Below are 19,225 nucleotides of genomic sequence, written 5' to 3'. Positions count from 1 at the left end.
TTTCAGTTGCCACTACAGCACTGGAAGAAAGTCCTTTTGCTTGGGAACCAGACGTACTGACCAAACAGTCAGTATACACATTTCATGTGAGGAATCAAATACATACTCAATTCCTTGAGAAATAAATCATGCACCAACCCTAAAGCCAGCATTAGTTTCTGTAAGTACTGGTGGAAAATCAGGAGCACAGCATCAAAATCAAAAGGTGCCTAGTAACACCGGAGAGGCATTTGCTGGGTGTACACTACAAACTGACACTTTCTCCAGTTCCAAGCAATGGCCTTCTTACCATGATGGTGATTTCCCTCTTGCAGATGTTGAGGTCTGGCACATTATTCACACACATCCTCTTCAGTGCGCAGCGCGTCCCGCTGGGCGTGCGCACCAGGAACACCGTGGAGAAGCCACCTGGAGAACACAAGTGAAAAAAGCAGCTGCTTGAGCTTCTTGTACACCTCTACTCAACATCACTACATCCTAAGGATGAGCAACAGAGACTATATCGGTCATTGAATGACTAGTAACAAACACTTCAGTAGTTAAATATTTGTTACCTCAACCCATTTCTTTTAAATCAAATACTCATGACAAAACCAAAACCATTCAAGTCTTACTACTGTCTTACAACATTACATGAAAGCATTAGAAAAGCACTTTCACATTCAAATGAATTCATAAAGCACAGAACAACCATGTATTGAGACATCAACCCTGCAGTACTTAGAGTCATTCAAAAACCTGAATCAAGTCAAGGTACATTAATTCCCTAAACCCACATTCTAATATATAAAAATATTTAGCAAAAGTCTTGAGGAGCACTGAAGAAGTGATGTGACTTTTCAGGCTAGCCTCAACAGCCTCCCTGGAGCCCCAGACAGCACAAGCAGCCAGCCCTAGAGAAGTGCTTTTATTTAAACCACACTCAATGCGCACACTGAAATTAAGCATTTTCTTAAAACCACTCCCACTGGAAACATTCTTATCCAACAGTGGCATGAACTGGGACCCACACAGTCAAGTCCATTCCCCAGAAGGGTTTTTTCTCTCTTCACTGGTAGAGAAGAATCTGGTAGAGAGGCAGGAAATACACAAGTGAAACAACCTACACAGGAAGTACTTCCCAATGCTCAGGACACCAAAGTGAAACCCAGCAGGCTGTTCTAGCTGCCTCCTGTTAGTCCTGCCTGCTGCTCAAGAAGGCACACTGGCAGCACCTCAAGGCTCACATGCACAGCTTTCTCACACTTAGAGGAAATCCACCTCACAGCAGAGCCCATGTCAAGCCCTGCTTTCCTGAAGTGCTGTCTGATCCAATGCCAACCAGCACCACAGGAACTCTGTAGTAGGGCAGGAGCTTGGGTACCCCACCAGGACACAAGTAAGTAAATTAAAACAAGTAACTCCTCCAATAGTCAGGCAGCCACTTGAAATGCACACATTTCATAGTACTCAGTAGCATCTGCAAGTCGTGTTGCTTAAGTATAGTGCACCTCATTTGATGCAAATCTCATGTGCTTGAGCAAACAACCACATAATCACTGCCACTCAAGAAGCTTAAGTTATATTAAACAATTCCTCTTGAAGATTAAGTATTTAACTTAATTCTCATTTAGCCAAATGAGATGGTAGGCTTTCAAAGCAGAATTACCACAAGTTTAATTCGACAGCCTCATCCTAGTTCACACAGGGCCATCCTAAAAAATTCACAGGACACCCACTCTTAACAGTTCAAGTTCTTAACACTCAATTCCAGCTGGCACTGAAACGATCCTAGAGGGCTCCAGCCTGGAGCTCTGCCAGAGCGATGTGCAAGATCTTCATTAGCAGAATAGTTTTTGTACTATCCTCACAATAAAACTACCTGGTTTTTAAGCACCAATATCTGACCAAAAAGATAAAGCAGTAGTCAGGTAAAGCAAAAGACTCATGATTAGAAGGTAATAATCACTTCTTGACTTTTTAAGCCAGTTTTACAGCCTTGAAATTCTCTCTGCCTAGCAGGAGGACAAAAGAGAGCTCTGTATTTCAAGTCTCCCTGACAACTGTTCCGATGTAGCCGGAGCAGACAGGCCTAGGTAGAAACCATCAGTGGAAAGCAGCAAAACCCTAAACGCCGAGCCTAGGGCTGCTCTTGCCATCAGGTGGCGATATCAGCCAGCAGTTGAACCCGAGGGACTGAAAAAGCAGACCTGGTCCTGGTTTGGCAAGAAGCAGATTCCTGACCTTGAATGGTCTGCCATCAGCCAATAGCACCGCTATAAAAACCCTTTCCTGCAAGAGTCAAGGGGCACAACCCTGAGCAAGGCTAGGTGACCTGTCCTGCCCCCAGCTCACAAGTTTCCTCACTGCTCCCCTTCCTGTTCTCTCTCCCCTCCCACCGGGGCAGTGTGGGGCTCAGCTGCTCTCTGGTGTTGAACACAACAAGGAGCTTAATCTCTTTCAGTCTGATTTCCTCCAAAGTCACTCGAAGTTCAAATCCTCCCAAGGACAGCCACATTGCACTTCTCCCTGGAATGCTTCGTAAAAAGCCTTTCTAAAGAATCTATAGTTACATAAGCCAATAGATCCTTAGCACAATTAAACTCTTTAAAAAGCTCACACATCTTTCTTACCTTTCTTTACTTGAACTATCTTTGTGTGACCTTAACTACGCACTTTTGGGATCATCTTAGCAGCTAGCCAGCAATGACTGGGGCTTTTTTCTGGGTTAGTTATTTTGTTTGTTTGTTTTTAATGAAATTCTACATCAGCCACATGTGTTTGGTTTTTTCCTATGTATATTTAAGGTCAACCTTGAGTAATTTCACAGGCCTCAACATGCCATTTACACTTTATCATGTTACATTCCTGAAACTTAAACCAGGAAACAGTGGAGCTGTCAGAATTCTAAGCACCCTATTTGCTTACTCAGGTAGAACAAAATAAGGCTGAAAAAAAATCTTCCAGCAACTTCACCATCTTTCAGACTGTTACACATATTATGTGTATATATATAGACAACGCCTTTTTTACATCATAGATTTTTTTGAAACATACAAAAGCACCAAATGTTGTTTCTCCAAGTAGTGAAACCCTTGACTATGTATTCAAATCTCAGACAAACAGTAGAGAACTTCTGGCACAGAAGGATTTTACCTCTAGAGTAACAAACAGCAATCACTAACCACATCTGTAAAAGCTGAAGCAGGAATGGCAGCTACTACACTGTAAATGGTTCCTTACAAATCCATTAAAACTTGGATGTTTTGGAGAAGTGACTGAGTTTTTAGCATCCATTTCTATTCAGACAAGTAAATCCTCAAAAATAAGTTTTTGATAAAGCTAATGAGTATACAAAAGTGTATTTTCAGTTGCAGTATTTACACATGTTTTTTCTGTACATTTCAAAACCTGAAATTAAAGAAGAAATAGATGTGTACACCAACACATCTTAGTTGTTCTCATGTGCCTATGCAACACAGACAGTTAGGTATTTAGGAACTTCCTTAACAACTCAGTATGATCTGGGGTTCAGGAGGACGGTTTTTGGAGGCACAAAGCCTTGGAGCTGTGAGCCCTAAGAGGGGTTCCAAGGCCAACCTGACTGCCTCCATCACAGCACAGTTCCACACTGGCTTTACAGTCCCTGTGGAAAGCTGTTCTTAATAAAGTTGAGTGTAAAGCTGTTGTTAACAAAGCCCAACAACAACCAAAAGGATAGGTTATTTCTAATTTGAAATCCCCTGCCAAGACAGGCCCTCAGCCTCACATGACCTTGGTCAAGGAGATAGCCTTGTGTCCCTCTCCACAAAGCCAGAGAAACAGGTTCAAGTGCCATTACCTCCCTGTGACCCATCTACCCACACATACCCTCCTCTTCCCCAATTTTGCAAGAAGAGGCTACCCATCCATATGCTAATTTCCTTTAAAATACCAGGTCTGCCTCTTTGGCATTCCAGATACTCCCCCCTCCAATGATTATTTCAGTGCATTTATCTGTGTCCTGAATAAATTTCTTCACTCAACAACACTTTCACTGCTAACTTACGGGGATAATCACTTGATGCCTGGGCCACTTGTGCATGTTTGCTCCCTGTTAGTTCCAGAGACACATCTTCAAGATCCGGCTGACCTGCAGCCAGAGCCAACTCACTCCAGAAGGGACACACCTCCCAGGACTGCACAGCCTTCCAAGCACTGGAGCTGCAAGCCCAACACACTGGAAAGAACCATTTTATGGACTAGGAATCCACTCAAAATACAGAATAAGACCAGTTCAAGCATAAATGCTTGAAACAGGCTCCCAGCAATACAAATAAATAAAACCTTACTGCAAGTCTGCCATGACGGAGAACAGCACGACCTTATTAAATGTTTTAAGCATCTTTCTTCCACAAGAGAAAAATATCCCACAAAACCAAAACAAAAAAACCCACAAAAACTCCCACCAAAAATAAAACAAAAACCCACCAAATGTAAAAAAAACCCACCAAACCACACAAAAAATAACCCCAAACATCCTCCCTTCCCCCCAACTCTAACCTCTATAGCTTCTGTGGTACTCCAACACAGAAGAAACCAGCATCCAAAAATCAAAGGACATTAGGAAGAAAGTCTAAAAAGAACTAGTCTTTCTCCACAAAGAAAAAGCACAACCTCAAGAAAAACAGCTCTTCATATCTCCCATTTGTATGGAAGACTGAAAAAGGCTTTTTCAACCTGCATCAAACAATATAACCATGTGCTATTTTACCAGGAATTTGGAGTCCGCTTCTTTCTGCCAGAGTTGCAGGCAAACCCATGCCAAGAGCTGTTTCCTGCAGCTCAGTTTTGATTCCCACCTTCATGGTGTGTAAAACACACACCAGCACTCAGGGTCTCAAGAGTCCTTCCATGACTGCTCTGGTATCACAGAGCCCCCTCTTCCGTGCTGCTGCTCCATTTCCCTGGTGGTGTCCTGTTATGGTGCCACAACATCCATAACTCTATATGTCCACTGGCATCCTACTGGGGTAGGTTCACTTGTACCAATTCCCAGAACCTCTCTCCTCCCCACAAGGATGGCAAGTCCTTCCCTCCAGAGGCACTGCCTTCTATCAGTCAGCACAGATGGTGCATTGCGGGCACTTGCGGGAGTGGCAGACTAAAAGCATACACAAAACACACCCGAGTTCTGCATAGAAAATATTAATTTAATTCTTAAAGCTGTGCAGCTTCCCATCTGTTTTTGACAGCAAAACCTTTAAAAACGCACAGAACTCCAACATCCAAATTTCTCATCAGATTCCAAACACCATGTGATTGTTGAGGGAGTAACCTTTAACAGAAACTTAAAATGCCTTTTTCAAGCCTTATGAGAAATTTCTGATGAAATGTTCAGGTTTTGTCACAAGTTCCACCAGAGAAGGAGGCAACAGTTCTGTCTGCCCTTTCCTGAAGCACCTCTGCATGAGAAGATGAGACTGAAAGCAGCTCAATAAAGGCAGCGTTAACAAACACCAATCATAGACACACATCCACCTTTCCCTACATGTACATCTGTAAATTTTGTGAGCATGCACATGGGCATGGATATTATCAGTGAAGCTTACCCCACGAGCCTCAGTCATGAACACAAGGCTCTGAGACACAGCTCCACCCTGAAGATGATTTGACAGATACTGCTCCCAAGCTCAAGAGCTCCGCATTTGCCAAACCAAGAACAGAAATAGCTCCCTACTTCTAAAATACTCCATTTCTCCACTTTATTTTAAGCATGCAGACAATGCATTCCAAGGGCCATACCACTGCTCCCTTTCCCACTGCCCACACAAATTCCCACCATGTAACAAGCTGACTATCAGGGCTAGTTTAGACAAGTAGCACTGTTTTTCTCAAATCTGCATCCACTCCTCCAGCGGCACTGGGAAAACAGCAGCTGTGAATCACATCCCAGCAGGACAACACCGTGCAGCCACAGCAGGCAGGTCTGCCACGCACACCTCTGCTAATGGCACTGCTACCCTGCCACAGGCTTGCATGTCTGGATGACACTTCTCCCAGCATCAGCTGTAGGCCAACCTCACAAAAAAGCTCTGACAGAAGCACCAGCAACTGCCTGGGGGATCCATGACACTCAAGTGACTGAGCGAGATGGGAAAGCTGAATTAAGGTCTGCTACAGACTTTTGTGAAAAGTTTCTGTATTTATTAGCACCCATGCACCAGAGATGCCCAAGGGCCGACCCTGAGATGCTTAAGATTCAGCACAGCAAACAGCAAAAGGAACATAGCTCTGTGTCCTGCAGTACAGCCCATCATCACCCCACCTGCTTCTCCACATCCAGGTGACTTGCCAGCATGTCTGACTACTGCTTCCATGGCATCCCCTGCTTGACAGCCTCGGCTACTTGGCTCTAGAGAAACAAAAAACAGCCATTTCCTAAAGCAGATAAATTCCCTAACACACTTGCAATTCTTGCAGTAACCTAAGTTTAAGGAAGATGAAAGCAGATGGACTGCCAAGCTCACTTAATGCATGCTTTTAAAAAATAGACAAAACCAAAAAACCCAAGCATTTGCTACACCCTGCAAGGAATGCATCTTATGCACTCAAGACAAAATATTTTATTTCTTAGGGTAAAGCTGATGCCTTCTCATACCTGGATGGAAAAAGACCAAAAACCTCCCCATATTTCCATCTTCAGTGAAGCTGCCTTAGAGTTAGCCACAACCACTGCACTACTTTCATGTATTATACCATCACCACCTCCTTCTGCTCACTGGAAAAAAAAAAAAAAAATCAACTAATGCATTTAACTCTGCAACTATGTTTAATAGAATCCTGTATTTAAGTCAAGTAATACTTCCTTCCTGTCTATAAGGAAAGGACCACAGAAGGCTGCCAGCAGATCACCAACAGTTCAATTTATTTACTATGAAAATTACTGTTAGCATCTACTTACTCACCTGTGCTTTTCATGAGAAAGCTTTTCAACTCGCCCAAGACATTCACAAGACACGTACAATGAGCATCCACTAGCACAGTTTACAAAAAAAAAAAAACCAACAGAAAACCTGAAAATTTTGAACAGCAGTTCTATCTTTTGCATGTCTTCCCCATCTCCTATCTTTGTTCACTGAACTCAGCTCCAGCTGTAGTTTAGTCTGACCTGAAAACTGAGTGAGCTGAAAAACCACAACAAGGACATGATCTGTGCATACAGGCTTGACAGAACTCACCATTCTACAATGGTGAGGTTAAGAGCATGAGCTCATTTTGTATCCTAGATGAATTTCAAATGTCATTCGCTAATTTTTTTTCTATAAAGCTTGATTTTAGGTCCAGTAAAACAAAAAACTCAAATATAGTTACAAATTAGTTAAATCAGCAGGTAGATAATCCATAGCCAATATGCAAATACAATATGCATGACTTTTTTGAAACTGAACTTAATTGCCATACTATATAGTTACCAACCAGCAACTTAAAGTTTGTTAAGAAAACAAACACCTTATCTCTACCAAACACTAAGTTGCTCTCTAGCTGGCCTTTCATTTTCCTTGCAATCACTGCTGGGATTGTGATTTCCATGTGCAGGGCCAGGAATGCCCAGCCAAGCAGGGCTCTCCAACCTCCCCCACGCCTAAGAGCGCACTGAATGCCCCCGAGCCGCCGCGGCACGGGAACAAAGCCCGGCACACAGAGCCCGGCTCCGGCCCAGCGCCTGGTTCGCGGCGCCCTGGAGCGGTGCCACCTCTGGCTGCCACACAAAGACAAGAGCCACCAGGCCACGCAGACACAAACCAAGCCGTTTGTAACGCCTGCGGCACTTCAGACTGAGGCAGATGTCACTGCAAGAGTCTCTGCTTTCCTCCTTTTCCAAGGCATCTTACACATACAAATGAGCAAGATGAAGCCCATCTCTTCCCCGCGAGCAAGAGCCTACAGTCTCTCTCACCCTCACATCAGAGCATAATTCACTGACCATTTCTTCCAGAAGCATGATTAGAATTAGAGCTAAAACACTTAATATGAATAATTAAGAAGGATTTTCATTATCTTACCTCACTGTCTTTAGCTGTTTGCAAATACTGGCACATGTTTAAACTCCATACCAAAGGTGCATGCTGAGATACAGACTTAGCCAGTCTAAGAACAACAGGGGACCAGTAACCTGTAACAGCACAATATCTGAGATCTGACCTGCTTACACCAATGAACAGAATTATAAGCCATTTTAGGCAATAATACTTGCTTGGCACCTGCATGGGGACAGGCAGTTCTTGAATGTCTACCTGGTACATGCTGAACATATTTGAACACTCCAAATTGCTTATAAAGCATCTCTCAAGACCTTACAGCACTTCTGTGCTTGGGATTTCAAACTTCACACTGTAATATTTGACAGTTTAAAAAAAAATACACTTAAATTTCATAAGTCTAAGCAGCTTGATAATTTTAAATAAACAAGCTAGGCTGCAATGGCAACAGATAGCAAAATCAAGATGATCAAAATCATTTAGTATCTCTCATACAACTCCCATGTTTCAAGAAGCCAGTCAACAGTGGTAACTCAGAACAACACAGACTGATCTGGAAACTCAGGGGTCTGGGGAAATCTCAGAAAATGCAAGTGTTAGGACTCAACTACCACCTAAACTCAAAGACGTCCTTGAGCAAAAGCCTCCTCTTAAAAACACAGCCATACAATTTGATGTCAGTTTAACAAAAGAGCAAATAATGAGAAAAGCATAAAATGTTTAATGAAGAAATCAAATATTTGAAGAAAAGCACAAAGCTGGGAGGATAATACTGTAAAGTCACACCAAGATGGATGGAACTCAAAGACTACAAGACTAGGCCAAATAAAATGCAGCAAACTACTCCTTTTGAGTTGCCAAAACAACATAAATTTGCTTTTCTATCTTCAGATTGCCTAAGACAACTCTGGATAGCTCTTTCTGGGATCAAATACTCCTCCTGTTGCCTATACAAGTTCTCACAATGTAAAAGCCAAGTGACAATTCACTTAAACTCATGGCAAGTTAAAGGTCTCAATTCTATAGATGCAGATATGCTACTGAGCTCTACTGAGACACAACAGCAAGGCCCAAAGAAAACCATTATTTCATTTGCTTTTCTCCAAACAATTAATTTTCCTGCACATCACACAAACCAGACCTGACCCCCATGTCTAATGCTGACACACAAAACTTCATTCACTCTTCCTATTCTAGTCTCATTAACACACATTCAGGTCAGGTTCTTATACAGACACGTCAGCAGAGTAGAATTTAGTGCCTTACATTCTTTAATGATCTATTTGCTCTGCACCACTCTCATAGTTATATGCAAGTTAATCATCCAGAACAAGAAAAAACTTGTTCAGCAACAATTTCTCTAAATAAAAGCACATTCAGTTTTTCAACCAGCAAGAATTGCAAAAGAACATAAGAAAATGTCATATTAATCACTCACTTCCAAAGCTATTTTTTGTTTCATAAGAAGCAAAACGCTGCAACAATTACTCATTACAACTGCTACTGAAAGACAAGATGCACAGATAAAAATCACAGCCAGAGTAACAAATTTTTAAAAATGAGTCAGTTGAACAGAACTGGAACCAACCAGGAACTGGACCATCCCTATGTTTTGGCACATGACTGGTAGAGACTTGCCTATTGAAATTTCTAGGCACCACAGGAACAAATCCACCCATTTAAATAACATGCAAGTTTGGAAGGAAGCCAAACATACCCACGACTCTGAATAAAATCTCAAGCCTGTAACATCAGAATTCCTACTTAGTTTTGCATGTGGCAATTAAGGCACAGCACATTACAGAAGGGATGAGGAAGAAGCCATCACAGAGCCAGGACGTTCCAAACTCTACCTGTATCTCTTGTACAGACTCATATGACCCGGGGCAAATCCCTTCATCTTTGTTTCTCCATCTCTGGAGTAATGGCTCTCCAAGAGCCATGCCATGCTCTTTGCAGCAATACCACCTTGGAAACCTCTTGAAGAGTAAGATAAAGACTGCTCAAAGATATTCACCCTCACCTGAGTCTCTATAATCAGTTCAGCACTTTCACCACTAGCCTCAGAAGCAGACCTAATGATCAGCAAGACTAAGGGAAGACTCTTCTACCTTTACAGGGAGAACGCTCCCAAGTGTGCCAATTTTCAGTTCCACTAGACAAGAGTGCTTAACACGTGATGCTCAAGGACAAAGCAGCATGTTTCCTGCTATCAAACCAAAATAAGCATTCCTTATTTCATTATGACAGTCACCTAGGATCAAAGCTGGGGTTTTTTTATTGCCAGTTGGCAACCTTCATCTGTCTACTTTCCTCAACCCCTGCCTCTGTTCAGAGACCCAGTTTCACAGATGAACCCACCCATACCCAAGACATCCCACTGGAACCAGAAAAAAGTAACCAACCCAGACAAGCGTGAGCAAGGAACATGCAGATGTGGAGAGGAAGGGAAAGGCTCCTACCGCCTTAACCAGGAGACAAACACTGAAGGAGACTGAAATCCATTCCCAAGACAACCAGGGAAGCAGGAGCAGAGCAATTCATGCTCTTTTCTCATCAGCAGCTAGACAGTGATGCAGAGAAACAGAGACTCCCCTTGGCGGAGAGCAGGGGTTTCAGGATCGCCACACATCTCCATCCACTGGAGGAGAACACTCAGGACAAGTCATCTCTGCCTCAGCACAACAACCGAGCAGCGATGACGTGACCTGCACCAGGGCACTGCTGCTTGGCACCATTGGGACCTGCCACCACCCTCAGACTGCCAGCTCCAGGCATCACTAACAGGCAAATATCCCAAACACATCAGGAAGCAGCTGTTCATCCAGCACATGAACAGTTTTTAAACTAAGCCCATGAACACAAATGAAGAAAAGCTTGCATTCCCTAACAGATGCTTGCAATTCTAAGGGTTTCTTAGGAAAAGGACGGCATCTGACGCAATCAAGTTACAATCAGGCCAGTGACTGACCCTGCCTGTGCTCTGGGTTAGTCCCCAAGGCACCACCCAACTCTCACACTGCCCTTTGGCAGGCACAGAGCATTCATAGTGTCAGTTAACACAGCTCAGCTTACAAACACCAATTCCTTCAACTGCGGCAGCCTGCTTAGCTAGAACATTACAGAGGCAAAAAATAGCTACAGCAAGCAAAATATAGCACAAGGTTAAGGTATTCAGAGAATGAAGACAAAACACTGTAAACCAAAGCAATGCCAGAGACAAGCAGCACAACCCAGCTGAGCAGCTCCAACACCTCCCCTCTGAACCAGAGGTGACATCCAAAGAGCATATGTGCACATTTACAGAGCCAACCAACTTCCACAGCTGGAAGGGCAGCTGAGCTCACTCAGTTAACATGCTTATGCAATACAACACGCTCATTCTTTTTTCCCTGCTGCCAAAGCCAAGTGTGCCAGTGACTGTGCTGCTCCCTGGACACTGAGCCCATCCCTGGTATTAACTTCTGTTCTCCATGCACAGAACCACTTCAGGAACCCTTCCCCGTGGGTAACATAAGGGTTACTGACTGACAGCTCTGCTACCACACTGACAAGAGCCCAGAGAAACACATACTCTCGTCCAACAATTACTGGCTCCTAGTTAACCTAGGTCTGAAAAGGAATTCTACTGTTTTTATCCAACCATTTTTCTTTTCCATGCTGACATGCCAGACACTGAGATTTAATTTAAAAAAAAAGTCCGTTAAACCAGTAAAACACACAAAAAAAAATTAGGATCCTGCATAGCCTTTTTAAAAGCTATGCCATGTCCTTCTCAGACACAGCTAACACAGCCTCCATTCTCCCATGCTGCCTTATCCTGTGAGGGTGTCCAAGAGCTTTCTCCAGCAGCACATCTGCACACATACCCTCCCCTTAGGAATACTGCAGCATTAACATTCTTTATCAAAATGCATCTGCAAGGAAGAAGGCAAGTAGATGGCACACGCATTGGCACATCTGTTTTTCCTCAAAATTTGGCAAAGGAAAGATGGCTTGAGTATTTGTGTGATATTAACATGACACTGCTAAAAACAAAGTTCCTTCTCCTGTAACCATCTGACTCTCAGCCACTAGCCTGAAAACTTAGCTTGGAATTACTAGATTCCCAAGTACTTCCTCTTCACTTAACTACTGCAGGCCACACAAAAATTAAAGGGATAACATCCTCAAGAAAGACCATAACTGTGTGCAGTTAACAAAGGTGTAACACCACCTGTCCATATACACACGATGCAGGAAGGAGTGTCCACAGGGCATGCAAGGACTAATAACTGGATAATCAAAGAGCATGAGACCACGTGCCCTAAGAGCTGAACTTGGCCCTGGCTGTACAATAGATGCCTTTATCGGCCTACAGATGTTTCCCAACCTGTCCCTTTCTCCACCTGTGTCCCAGAGGCACACAGCAGCTCTGAAGAGCACAACAAGAGGAACTGCTCTGCCCAAGTGCCGCCGCAGTGCTCAGCACACCAGATGTGTGACTGAGTTGGAGCTTCATTCTGTGTGCCACATTATATGAAAACAGACATTTACCTGCATGACAAGGGAATGTGTAACACAAGGATCACATACAAATCCCCAAACTGCTTTTGGTTTGCCTGCTCATTACACTGAGCACAGCTCCATGCTGTGCTAGCCAAACAACGCTCTTTTTTTCCCATGTGAGCTCAGGAGGTCCCAAGAAAATCCCCACACAGACAACACAGGCTCCCCATCTTTCACCACGCAGAAATCAAAAGCTGGTCTAGGATCTCAGCACCTGCCAGTCTGCAGATACACTTGATGTAAGGCAGCTGTGACTATTTTGGGGAGTGTAGAAGAGCTTCACGTGTATTGTATTATGCTTTCAGCCAAAACAAAAGTCAGTTTCAAGTACTCACTCTGCTTTTTCTCCCTCTATCTTGAACTGGAACAAACCATATCTGCTACTCCATTATTAGCAAAGCAAAACTGTTTGAGACAGAATAAAAGGCTTGACCTTTACAGTCATGTGCAAACAGATTCAAAAATGTTTCACTCTGAAAAAAAAAAATCGACATGACCAAACCAACTCAAATCCCACAAGTTAGCTTTCCAGACAGCCTTCCAGCTCATAATCCACCTAAACAACTGAACTAGATTACAACTGAAAATAAAACAGCAGCTTCCACAGAGCAGCAAGTCACATGCAATAACCAAACTAGCCAAGACCAGTACTGTACATGTCACCTTGTCTCATAGGAGAACACCAGCACACCCCAGCAGAAGTAACCCTGCACTAGGTATAGTATATTCGTAACACCTGTCAAAGAAATAAGCTCTCCCAGAGTTAAAAACTGGGGCCAAACCTCGTGGAAACACTTGGAAGTACTAGAGTCCACAGATCCATTACAATGGCATCTCTCTCTATTTACCTCTCCAGAAAAAAGAACAACAAACAAGCCCCACCTTGAGAGGAGATGAAGCAGTGTCAGCCGTACAGCAGCCTGCTTCCAAATTTACAGAAGCTGCTGGAGCTGCAAATCCTCACAATACCTTGCTCTGGGGACCAAAAATGATGGTATAGGAAGTTAATTGAGGTGGGGGTAAACAAAGGCCAATAGAAACTTATGCACAACACAAAGTTTGTTTATTTGGATTACCAACTGAACTGCTATTGCTGAGACATAAGGTAGAAAAAATAACAACCACAACAGAATATTCAAGACTACCCCAATTTCAAAAGTGGTTTGGAAGAACTTAAATAAACAGCATGACTACCTACAAATGCACAGCACAAGAACTCACAAAACAGGACCTGGATTCCTCTTAATTAAGGCTACATTTTTCTTAGGCCTCAACTAGAACAGCATGAATGTAAGAGGCAAACCAAATCATAAGAGTTATCAAGTACTTACAAAGACTACACACCAAGTAGGACAGTAGAACTCACAAGCAGCTCATTCCTTCACTGGTGTAAGACACTGGAGGAACAGTTGACTGGCTCAAAATAACCAGGTGGAAACTGTGTGGGCTAACAGGGTGAGCTCTGCAGGGTGAGACAGCCACTGCTCCTCCCCTGCCCCACACTATAATGGTCTGACTGACTCCCTCCCTGCCCCAAAATGGCACCGACTGACCCATGGCCACACCCAAAATGGCGACAACTGACCCCCGGCCGCACCCAAAATGGCACTGACTGACCCACGGCCTGCTGAGAGCCCCAAAACGGCACTGACTGACCCATGGCCTACAGCAACCCAGACCTGTTGAAAGGTTTGGTCTGGGAGAAAGGCAAGCTGACCCCCAGAGCAGGTAGATGGGGAGAGAGCTGCTGACCCTCTGTGGGTTGATGAGCAGTTTGTTACTGAACCTCCTGGGAATTTGGTTGTTTCTCTGCACACCACCTAGAAGGAATCAAGCTACCTTCCCTATTGAGAGGCCCCTTTTCACAGAAAACTGTGCTTTAACCACCATATTTACTAAAAAAAGCAAACATTCTATTACACAAACATGAACTAATCAACTTGTAAGTACTTAATGAAGTACCTAACAGATGAACTTCACACCACTTGAGTGGCCTTTCCCCTGCCTCTCTAGCCTTAGACACAAGGTCACTTGGAAAAGCAATGCTCTCCCACGTCAGAGCAGCAGAGGCTTAGCACCACACAGACCCGGACTCACCGCTTTAACAGCCTGGACAACAAAAATAAACCACTGTACCCACTAGCACGCCACTTCTTTCCACACACCCCAGGGCAAAGCAAAGTCAGAGCACAAGACCAGCCAAGTGTCGGGTTCACTCTTTGCTGTCCAGAGCAGAAGAGCTGCTTTGCATCCCCTCTAGGTACCTCTGAGGGTTGGGGCACAAAACTACCCAGGTCTCCTTCAAGGAGTCTGGCATCTCACCTCCACACTCCTCAACAATCCACTGGCTGGACAGAGTGTGAACCGCTGGGGGGAACACTACACAGCACTGCTTCATTTTGGTAAGATGCAACAGCATATGCCCCACAACTCCATTAACCAATTCTGAATGAAAACAAAAAGCAGATGATGACCATCTTTCCCCATCCACAAATAAGCTTGCAAACCTATCTAGTCAATTTTGAGAAGGAAGCTGGAGAATCCTCTGGCCTTTTCTTTAACAGCTGTAACTGCTTCTTTTTTGCTTCAGCTGCACTTGTTAAAAACATACCCATATATTCAATTACAACACTTCCCATAACCTCTTTGGTCTGCTCCTGGTACAAAGACAACTTAGAGCCTTGCAAAGCCTATATTTATTCAGTTTCACCATCTCAAGCCCTGCCAAGCAATCAAGACAGTAAGACAAATGAGCATCTTGCAATGCCTACCTTTATAGCAGGTAGAAAAATCACTTTTACTGCAGCTATTAAGCAAAAAGGACTCAGTGAAGTCCAAGTCAAGACAAATAACTAAGCAAGCAGTATCACTATATCAAGCCACAACTTTCCATCTCCTCCCCATGTAAGACAATATTTTGACAACTTGCTAATTTTAAGTTTCATTTTCCCTCTTCACAACATAAGCTGTTCTGCATTGACATTTGAGATAAATTTTTAAGCATGTTTCATACTTCACCACTTCCAGTTTGCATCAATTTCTGAGGTATAAAGTCTTTTTCAATACTGGAGTTCCCATAACTGCAGTTCCCCAAACACCACCTCAAACTTTCAACAGATAACTCCCCATATTTTTATTAGATTTCACTTTCCCAACTTGAGCTGCATTGCAAATACTCTGCTTCAACAAAAAGACAGACAAGGCCTTCACTCTGTATCAGGCATTTATTCCACATATTTCTACCTTACTCTCAAAATGGACAGGAATTAATTTTCTACATCAAACCTTCAGCCAAATTAACTGCTTTTCCCCCCATCTCTGAGAAATAAAAAGTAAAAACACATACGCCCATCAAACAGCATACCGACCACTAGGTTATGGAGGCCAAGAAGTCATCACAGAACAGGTGTGTTTAGAACAAAACAAACCATCTAACAGCCTAACAACTACAGCTCTTCAACTTCACACCCTCTTTAGTCAAAAAGATGCATTTCCTTTAGATAGCATTATACTTTATTCAGAACAACTGGATAATAATGCACCACACTTCTGCCTTTAGAACACTGCAATAAAACCATTTTGTCAAAGACTACAGAAAAGCATCTGGAGGGCAATACCTGCATCAACATGGGAAATCTATGCCAAGATCCAGCCCTGCAACCCAGGAAGGTCATTACAACCCCAGCTTTTCAGTATCACTACTGCCAAGTCCTCCAGTTCCCAGGAACCCCAATCCTCCACAATGCCAGGAGCTGCCTTCCTAAGATTACTCAGAGCAAAAGCTGGAAAGAGGGTGGGGCTTAAACAGCTTGCATAAAACAGACATATCATGCTATTAATTCTAATAGCTAATAAAAACACAATATACCACACCTCTGCTAACAGAACACTGTATCTCCTCTTAAACAGATTTGTTAAGATCTTTAGATTCGTTAACTGGATCTATCATTAATGCCTCATAACACAAGCTCTAACTTGGATGGATATTAGCATCTTAAATGCTATTTCATCAGCATGAGTAATAGGAACTACCTGACAAGTTTACAAGCTTCAGTTAAACTCAGTTTCAGAAACTGAAAGAAAAAAATGCCTTGTGCAAAGAGGACAGGAAAAAAAGTTTTCTCCTCTGCCCTTCCATGAGAAAGATTATTAACCAGGGGATTTGTAAAGTGTTCAGCATTAGTTACAGGCAGCAGTATGACTAATGTAACAGCACTAATACACAATTCTTACTATTAATTGCTACTGAGGCAAGGGATTGATTGTCAACGAGTTATTCCCGGATAAAAAGCTATCTCCTGAGCCATAAAGCCTGGTGTCAGTTAGGAGCACCCGAGTGCCACCCGGACACTCAATCAGAGAGCCCTTCCCCCGGCACATACCTGCGGCACACACACACACACCCTGTCACAGCCCAGCTGCTCCCGGCAGGCAGAGGAGCTGGGAGAGCCCAGCCCCTCCTATTTCCCCAACCCTGCACTTGTGCCACCTGTTCCTTTCTTATCCTCCAGGCCTCTCCCTACTGACCCGCTCCAGGGACAGCTTAAAGACTTTTCTCAGGATGCAGCAAAGTTGCACTGGCCCAACCCTTATCAATTCTCGTCCTAAGCATCTATACTCAAAATACCACATAAAACCTGAAGAATAAAAAAAGCAGTAGAAAACATCTTTCCGACTCGAAAGTAGGAAGTTAATTCACACAAGAGTCACGTGTTAAAACTTGGACTTCCCCTGGCCCCCAAGGGCTGTCAATTTGTTTCTGCCAGCTACAGAGAGGAAAAAAAAACCCCATAATCTGTAGTGACTCTAAACACAGAACATTATGAGAAAACTTTTAATTATGTGCTACACTAAACAAAGCACTATTAAATTTCCCTCCTCTCCACTACATAGGTTTTCTGACACCACCTCAATTTCTTCAAGAGCCTATTGTTTTTTTTTTCAAAGTCTCTATCTTGCTAGCCGCACAGCCAAGACATGACCTGCTGTCAGACCTTCTTCCAGTGACTTGGAAGTAGCTCCCAGCAAGGCCAACCAGGTATGCAGGTGGCTAATTCCTGACACCATCTTCACACCCAAATACAAAACACTGCGCTCCAAATATTGCATACCAAATCCACTTTTCTATGAAAATCATTCCTAGACAGCAATGAAATGCTAAGTGCCACTTTTGTGTTCCCAATTAGTGATATTATCTGCATGCACTTGCTAAAACCACATCTTAAATTGCCACCAAGAAATGCATAAAATCAGTGAAAGTTAACTAGTATACCTAGACATAAATACACTTACATAGTCTAAGCAACACACCGATGAAATCGATAGAGATATATCATTTCACCCACAGCATCCCAAGCAGTGCATAGTAAACATTCAGTAACTATGAAATATACAGAACTAGCCCTAAACTCAGTGACCTGGGAAGCGAATTACCCTTTACACATCACATCAATTACCAGCTCTGGAAGACGAACACCGCACTGTTTTCCACATACAGAGCAAAACTCAAAAACGGCTCTTCTGATGGTGTCCCATGCCAGCACCTAGTGAAGCAGCACAGCTGAGAAAGTCTAGCCAAACCCATGGCTAGAAAAACGCACACAACTCTTCCCTCGGTCCCGGTGGAAGTCCGACGACACCAAGTGCAAGTTCACCACAAGAAGCACAAGTCGAGCACCCTGCAGCGAGGGGAGAGGCTTCACAGCACAACCTGCCAGCACTGCACTTCCACCCGTGACCGTGACACCAATCTGCTGCCTTACACCAAGAAAGACCAAGAATTTTATTTTGTCGGGTTTGTTTGTGTTTTTTTTCCCCTCACCGTAGGGGGCAAAAGCAAAACACGCAGCTGACGGAGGCGCCGCTGACACCTCACCGCGCCTCACTCACCCAAGGCACCGAGGCGGGGAACTCCGAGCGCCCCGACGAGCCCCTGGCCCAGGGAGCGGCCGAAGCAGCTCAGCCCAAAGCCCCACAAGCCGCTCCCCGCGGGCGAGCGACTCCTCGGGGCCGGGAGGGCCCGGCTCCGGCCCGTACGCGCCTCCCCCGGCCCGCTCTTACCTTCGGCAAGCGGCTCCTCTGGGGTCACCTGGTACCGCCCCACCACCAGCGCCCTGCCCAGGGCCACGCCGCTCCCGGAGCCACTGCACGCCGTCCCGCCGCCGCCGCCGCTCCCCTCGGACTTGGGCATGCGAGAAAACTTCTTCATGGCGAGCGGAGCCCCAGGAAGAACCGGGCAGGAACCGGAGGCAAGCGGCGGCCAGGGGGTGCCCCGCTTCACATGCCGGCCGCGGCACTCGCTTCTCCTCGCCCGCCGCCGGCTCCCGAAAGGGAGGAGGAGGAAGAAGGAGGAGGAGAGGGGGAAGGAGGAAGGAGCAGCCACAGCTCCGGGCGGCCGGGGCGGCTGAGGGGACGCCGCGCGCTGTGCCGGGAGCGGCCGCCCCGCCGGCGCGCGGCCTGACGGCGCAGGCGCGGCCCTGCCCCTCACGAAAGTACCCGCCCGGCCGGAAGTGCGGCCGGCGCTGCACGTGCCGCGGGAGCGAGGCGCGAGCCCCCCGCCCCCCCGCCCCCAGTTTCCCGCTCGCGGGGCGCCGCGCGCTCCCTCAGGGGAAATGGCGGGAGGCGCTGAGGGGGACGTGCCCCGGGGGGACACGCACGGCCCAAAATCCACCCTCAGG

General features: G+C 44.8%; 1 protein-coding gene across 5 annotated transcripts in view; it reads right to left on the bottom strand.

The window, feature by feature from the left end:
- BMP2K (BMP2 inducible kinase) overlaps nucleotides 1–19,018 on the bottom strand; it is a 49,274-nt gene extending 30,256 nt beyond the window's left edge. For 4 of the 5 annotated variants that reach the window (XR_008534221.2, XR_008534222.2, XM_054632645.2 and 1 more), the window contains exons 1-2: nucleotides 18,609–19,018; nucleotides 290–408 (exon numbers count right to left, since the gene is read on the bottom strand). Coding sequence is in view for 3 of the 5 variants with exons in the window: in XM_054632645.2 (XP_054488620.2) it covers nucleotides 290–408; nucleotides 18,609–18,756 (267 nt within the window). In the remaining 2 variants the exon portion in view is untranslated. Of the gene's footprint in view, nucleotides 1–289; nucleotides 409–4,732; nucleotides 5,098–18,608 lie in introns of those variants that run through there. The other variant, XM_077176916.1, reaches the window with a different exon arrangement.
- Nucleotides 19,019–19,225: the final 207 nt, after the last annotated feature.

Source organism: Agelaius phoeniceus, chromosome 4 (genome assembly GCF_051311805.1).
Source record: "Agelaius phoeniceus isolate bAgePho1 chromosome 4, bAgePho1.hap1, whole genome shotgun sequence".
NCBI lineage: Eukaryota > Metazoa > Chordata > Aves > Passeriformes > Icteridae > Agelaius > Agelaius phoeniceus.
The sequence above is the reverse complement of the archived record's forward strand: the minus strand, read 5'-3'. Positions and strand labels throughout refer to the sequence as shown.